At 42.8% G+C, this 7,500-nt stretch overlaps 1 protein-coding gene across 1 annotated transcript in view; it reads left to right on the plus strand.

Moving 5' to 3' along the window:
- The window catches only part of LOC310798084 (cytochrome c oxidase subunit NDUFA4), a 7,290-nt gene extending 7,038 nt beyond the window's left edge, over nt 1–252 (plus strand). The window contains exon 4 of the mRNA XM_083660577.1: nt 108–252. Coding sequence (XP_083516703.1) covers nt 108–164 — 57 coding nt within the window. The 3' untranslated portion in view covers nt 165–252. The remainder of the gene's footprint in view (nt 1–107) is intronic.
- The last annotated feature ends 7,248 nt before the right edge of the window (nt 253–7,500 follow it).

Consider the following 7,500-nt stretch of genomic DNA (forward strand, 5'->3'; position numbering starts at 1 on the left):
CTACTCCTTCACCCCACCCCCCCCCCACATGTGCTCTCCTAAAGACAGCACTGATGAATTTAATTTAAGCAAAACAGATTTAAATATATTCCTCCTGCCTCCCACAGTTTGTCACCATCAACACGGACTACAAGAGCCTGAAGAAAGAGGGTCCTGACTTCTAAAGGTCCTCCAGGCAGCTCCAGGGGCACCAGGTTTGGCAGGACCGCCTGTTGTCGTCGCTACACTGATGTGAAACTGCTTCCTCTTCATTTCCTGACTCTCAGCGCCTCACGCTCCTGGAGACGACCTCTAAGTTACACTGTAACCTTGAAAAGAAAAGCTATAAAGATCACAAGAGTCCGACATACGGCTGCTTCTTTTGTGCATGTTCATCTGCTGCTATACATACACACAAACTGCTATACATACAAACATATTACTTAGGGATGCACAATATTTGATTTTTTTTTGCCAAAATCCAATATGCTGATATTTTCTAACTCGTTTGGCCGATACTGATATATGCACACATTTTTTACACATAATTTCACAGAACATCAAGTCTCTCCTGTAGTAGAATTAACGGTAACACTTTACAATAACGTACACAAATAATGTAGTAGTTACTAGTAAACTAATCATTAACTAATAGTTAATGAGTAGCTAATGAATAATTTGCCATTAGTCAATCACTAGTTAATCATAGTTATACCATGGTCTGGGTGAATACTCGATTCTGATTGGCTGCAGGGTGTCCATTAAAAAGTGATAATGTACAGTTGGTAAAGTCGTTCAGCCAAATGGTCTGTTCACCATTCATATCAATGCGCCATAGTTTCAACAGTGTTATCAAGAGAGCAGTTTGAGCTCTATACCACCGTTAACGCTTAATATGGCACTTTTATAAGTTTAGAAAAAAATTGAGTCGGTCAAAGTAAATTTAGATTACCCCTGAGTGCTCAGTTTATTAAAATAACGGCTATTTAGAAATCTGATTTTCGTTCTGGTCAGCTGACAGAAGCCGGGCTCTCAGCTGTCAACTGTCTACTGTCTCTGTTTACAACTTGCAGCAACCAGCAGCCAGACGCTCTGCTAAATATTATGGTTTTCTATTTATTAAACTGATAGGTAGGCGTAGGTGTGTTGATGTTTACTGACTATAGGTCTACTAATCTATATTAATACACTATCAGTGCATTGGGTTTTAGAAATGTGCTTTGTAAATCATAATTAATTATTTTCTTATTTTGCATTAACTGAAATAGAGACAATCTTGGTTCCTCATATAGCCTTGTTTATGTTTGAGCTTTTTGTAGCTTGTTTGTTGATTTGTTTGTATTGTTGAACTTGAATGATTTGTGTCTTGTAAGCCCAGACGGGTTTGGCACCATGAATATGGTGCATGACACAGAAATAAAATGTATCTATCTATCTATCTACTACTTGGGAGATAATATAAACACAGTTAAACACAGTTAGTAGACGGACAAGCCCGTCTTTTATTGTCACACTCATGCTGACGGTGGCCGGTGAAATTTGTCCTCTGCATTTAACCCATCCAGGCTTGTCCTTTCCTCCGAGGGGCAGGCCAGGAGCAGTGGTCGCTTTTTCTTTCCAGCGCCCGGGGACCAACTTCGGATGTTGTCGTCACTGGTCGGATGACGATGACGATCTTCTGCATGTTTTTAGTGGGGGGTTATGTACGGAGGAACCCCCTGATGAGCACGGGGAGAACATGCAAACTCCACACAGAAAGGCCCTTTCGACGAGATAACCCACCTGGGCAGTAGGCACTGAAGATATGGGGGGGAACACAACCCCAGCGCCCACAGCGTCCCAGGCGAGAATCAAACTCAGGATGCCTCTCTCGTTCATCAGATGAAGCTTTATATTTGCTTTTTAAGTCCCTCAACAGTGCAGAATGGAATTTGAGGGTTTTCTGTTCTTGTGACCGTCCAGCAGGGGTGCTCAGTTGATGCTTGACTTTAGAAGATGGGGATGCCTTTTTATTCTTTAGGCGGAAGAACCTGTTCACGTTGCCTTGAGGGCCCTGGATTTGGGCTTGGATCAGGCTCTTCATCACGCCCTGGATTTTGCTCTGGATCTGGACTTATAGGTGGCGTCATGCACTGATCTATGGCTGCTGCACTTGCTGCTTTGGCTGTTCTGCATTTCACTGTGAAAATGTTCTGAAATGCACTATTTTTCTTTTTTAGAATGCTGTGATTGGGGGGATGTTGGGTTATGTCAGGTTTGCACTTTATACATTGGACCAAAATAAAGACAGCCTTGAGAAAGTTCTGCCAAAGATTCTGCCAGATGTTAAACAGGCGTCAAAATGTTCCGAAACGCTCACATTTTCTTGTGCTTTTTTAGAATGCTGTGATTGGGGGGGACGTTCAGAGTTTTGTTGGGATATGGTTTGCACTTTATACATTGGACCAAAATAAACAAAGGTGTGAGGAATGTGATGTAATTTCAGTATTTTGAATAAAACAATTGGCTTACATTTACATCCACAGTATCATAATTTTTCATCATCTTCTATGCTAAAACCTCTCAATAAATCTGTCTCCAAAATATTCTGATTAGTAATGTTGAATAGACTACTTGCACAACTCCACTACTTCTGTCCTACACTATAGACAGTTTTAACTTGACAACAATAACAACCGTCACAACCCACCTGAATATCCGGTTTACTTCCTGTAAATACATAGCTGAGCGCAGGCTGATATTCGGCTCATATTAAATGTTACCGTTAGGCCGTGTCTCCGACAGACACATTAACAAGGTAGCCTATTTCGGTCTTTATGTCTTGTAGTAGTTAGTAGTAGTTGTTGTTGTTGTTGTTGTTGATAGTTGCCATAACAACCACCCCTGTCAGAAAGACGTGCACACGCTGGGTAGGAAGCGTTGTTGTCCCGGAGCAATTGACAGCTGAAATGTAACATTTTAAAACCAGACGGGTCAAACTTTTTGCAGCGGGATTTTGGCCGAACTCTCTTAGTCTCGCTCTCTCTCACTGTCTCTCTATGTCTCTCGATCACATGAAAGTGAGGCTTCCTTCAAGTACAATCAGGACGTTCAGCTTGGGTGGTGGTTGCTTAAACCTGTGCTAAAACTCTGGTGCCACTCCACATTTACTCTTTAGGCTTTAGGGCAAGGTGTCACAATAGTCTACTGGAATTTTTTCTTGTCATTCCAAATTTAATCACAGCGTTGCTCTGATTAAGTAGAAGTACAGTTATTTGTGTAAAAAAAGACTGGTAAAGCAGAAGTACTGATTCAACTTAATTAGCCTACTCAAGTAAAAGGAAAAATGTACAGGCTCTGAAATGTACTCGAGTATAAAAGTAAAAGGTTTTCTGTGCAAGGCGAATAGAAACTCACGGCATATTAATATAATTCAAATACTATTCAACCTAAAAGGTCCCTTCAAAACATATTTTAAGATGTATAAAGACTATACTTTAATCTTCTAGTTTTAATCGTTATGACCCACTAGCTCAGAGAGTTGGTTTGCTGTCTAGCAGTTTGGCTCTTGTGCGTTTGAGGCTCAGTGACTTTTGAGGTTCTGGGTTCGATCCTCAGTCAGTTTTCAATGTCGACAGCCAGAGGAAAGAGTCATTTAAAGCCCTGAGGAAACCTCATTAAATCTGTCTGACTTGGTGGCACAGAGAGTAGGCTTGCTGCCCGGCGATATTGAGACCTCAGCCACTTTTGCGGTCGTGGGTTCGAGCCTCAGTCAGTTTTGAATGGTGACAGGCAGAGGGAAGAGACAAGAGCGCCCGGAGAAGAGCTGTGAGTGTGAAGGGCAGCTGCTGGTGTGAAGGAATAATACACACAGAGACACCGGGGCCAGAGGTTGTCGGTTCGATTCCTGCTCCGCTGCCACTACCACACACAGACACCAGCTTTATGTTGATTGACAGCTGAAATGTAACATTTTAAAAACCAGACAGGTCAAACTTTTTGCAGTGGGATTTTGGCCGAACTCTCTTAGTCTCGCTCTTTCTCACTGTCTCTCTATGTCTCTCGATCACATGAAAGTGAAGCTTCCTTCAGGTACAATCAGGACGGTCAGCTTGGGTGGTGGGGGTGGTGGTTGCTTAAACCTGTGCTAAAACTCTGGTGCCACTCCACATTTAGTCTTTAGGCTTTAGGGCAAGGTGTCACAATAGTCTACTGGAACCCCCCCCCCCCCACACACACACACACATACCAGCTTTATGTTGATTGACAGCTGAAATGTAACATTTTAAAAACCACAGGTCAAACTTTTTACAGCGGGATTTTGGCCGAACTCTCTTAGTCTCGCTCTCTCTCACTGTCTCTCTATGTCTCTCGATCACATGAAAGTGAGGCTTCCTTCAGGTACAATCAGGACGTTCAGCTTGGGTGGTGGTTGCTTAAACCTGTGCTAACTCTGGTGCCACTCCACATTTACTCTTTAGGCTTTAAGGCAAGGTGTCACAATAGTCTACTGGAACCCCCCCCCCCACACACACACACACACACACACACACCAGCTTTATGTTGATTGACAGCTGAAATGTAACATTTTAAAAACCACAGGTCAAACTTCTTACAGCGGGATTTTGGCCGAACTCTCTTAGTCTCTCTCTCTCTCACTGTCTCTCTATGTCTCTCGATCACATGAAAGTGAGGCTTCCTTCAGGTACAATCAGGACGTTCAGCTTGGGTGGTGGTTGCTTAAACCTGTGCTAAAACTCTGGTGCCACTCCACATTTACTCTTTAGGCTTTAAGGCAAGGTGTCACAATAGTCTACTGGAACCCCCCCCCCCCACACACACACACACACACACACAAGCTTTATGTTGATTGACAGCTGAAATGTAACATTTTAAAAACAGGTAAAACTTTTTGCAGCGGGATTTTGGCCGAACTCTCTTAGTCTCGCTCTCTCTCACTGTCTCTCTATGTCCCTCGATCACATGAAAGTGAGGCTTCCTTCAGGTACAATCAGGACGGTCAGCTTGGGTGGTGGTGGTTGCTTAAACCTGTGCTAAAACTCTGGTGCCACTCCACATTTACTCTTTAGGCTTTAGGGCAAGGTGTCACAATAGTCTACTGGAACCCCCCCCCCCCCACACACACACACACACACACCAGCTTTATGAGCTGAAATGTAACATTTAAAAAACCAGACAGGTCAAACTTTTTGCAGCGGAATTTTGGCCGAACTCTCTTAGTCTCGCTCTCTCTCACTGTCTCTCTATGTCCCTCGATCACATGAAAGTGAGGCTTCCTTCAGGTACAATCAGGACGTCAGCTTGGGTGGTGGGGGTGGTGGTTGTTTAAACCTGTGCTAAAACTCTGGTGCCGCTCGACATTTACTCTTTAGGCTTTAGGGCAAGGTGTCACAATAGTCTACTGGAACCCCCCCCGCCCCCCCCCCCCCCCCCCACACACACACACACACACCAGCTTTATGTTGATTGACAGCTGAAATGTAACATTTTAAAACCAGACAGGTCAAACTTTTTACAGCGGGATTTTGGCCGAACTCTCTTAGTCTCGCTCTCTCTCAGTGTCTCTCTATGTCCCTCGATCACATGAAAGTGAGGCTTCCTTCAGGTACAATCAGGACGGTCAGCTTGGGTGGTGGGGTTGGTGGTTGCTTAAACCTGTGCTAAAACTCTGGTGCCACTCCACATTTACTCTTTAGGCTTTAGACCCCCCCCCCCCCCTTAATTTAAGCATAAGTATCAGTAAGTGGCCGGGGATTCTCAAAACCTGTGTTGAGGGTCACACAAGAACAAAAATGCACTCTTGAAGCTAAATAAATCCAAAACAACGAGTTAATTATTTAAATGTTTACTTCAATGTAGAACAGTCATTTCTTACACATGAGTTTACTTTTAGCCTTTTAGTCATAAAGATTATTGAAAGATATTCCATATTCCAGAATGAAATGCTATAACAGAAGTGGAGTATTGGCCAGAATGACATGAACATTTGGAAACTTATTCAGCGGGTATCTTGCATGTTGCGTTCAGGTGCACTGTAAAAAAAAAAAGAAAAAAAATTGCAATACCATCGCGGGCCGCAGAGGGGGCACCGGCGGGCCACATGCGGCCCGCGGGCCGTATTTTTCCCATGTGTGCTTTAGGGCAAGGTATCACAATAGTCTACTGGACCCCCCCCCCCCCACACACACACCCACACACACACACACACACACACACACACACCAGCTTTATGTTGATTGACAGCTGAAATGTAACATTTAAAAACCCAGACAGGTCAAACTTTTTACTCTTGAGGCTTTAGGGCAAGGTGTCACAATAGTCTACTGGAACAAAAACATAAACACAGAGTGACGTCTTTCATGGTGCACTATGAAAAGTTCGACCTGTCTGGTTTAACTTTTTACAGTGGGCTATTCAGCAAAACCTCTCTCTCTCTTTATCACTCTCTATGTCTCTCACCCAATTTCAGCTCTCTTACCCAATTTCAGCTGTAAAGCAACATACATCTGTCAAAAAAGTATACCAAAAAAAGTATACTGACTTTAGTGTAAATATAATTGAACTTCATCTATTATTTAGTGTTATTTAAAAAAACTGTTTAAATAATTGCACTGTAAAAAATATGATTTATTTATTATTATTATTATTATTACTCTAATTAGAAGTGCAATAAAAACTAAAAGAAGATTGTTACGCCTATTTCCACTTCCATTTATTCAAATACAAATAACTTTGCTGCCTCAAAAAGCACAGATGAAAGTTCAGTCTGTGCACATCCCAGGTTAGAACTTACAACCTCTCTCTCTGAAGGCAGCTGACACACACAGTGAACCACAAAGGCACTGCCACTCATGCTGTATTTCTCTCTGTATGCCTTTTGAAGTGGCTGGCTAATGGCTACAGGTCAAAACGATGTATTCTAGCTTTTAGTCCATTTAGAAATAGTTAAGTAGCTAATCTGTGGGCATTTTCTTCTCTTTCCTCTGGCTGTCCATTCAAAACGGACTGAGACTCAAACCCACGACCTCAAAGGAGATTGAGGCCTCAATACTGCTGGGCAGCAAGCTAAGCCTCTGCGCCACCAGGTCAGAACTCTTAAGACTGGTTTTCTCAGTGGTTTTCACTCTTTCCTCTGGCTGTTGCCATTCAAAAGTGACTGAGGGGTGGGCTGACTGTCTGTAGGAGGCGCTCTGTCAGCCAGTGTGTTTCCAGCCATGTTAAAGAGATGTGAGACCGGTTTGAGGAACAACATCTCTCCTCCATCGGGAATCGAACCGACACTCGGACCTTCATGCAGAGACAGAGAACAGCTGCTCATTACACCGAGCTGTTCCTCAGTGTGGGTGTTAGCATCTGATTTCTCTAAGTTTTCATACTGTTGTGTCAATAAACTCAATTAAGAGGCATATTTTAGCTGGCATTGCACTTTTTTGTAGGCTATTATATTTTATTTCATATATCATACATGTACATTGTCAATTTATTGCTTTAATTTACAAAGTAGTTTGAATTACTTTTTCT

This window comes from Poromitra crassiceps (assembly GCF_964638095.1).
Source record: "Poromitra crassiceps genome assembly, chromosome: 25".
NCBI lineage: Eukaryota > Metazoa > Chordata > Actinopteri > Beryciformes > Melamphaidae > Poromitra > Poromitra crassiceps.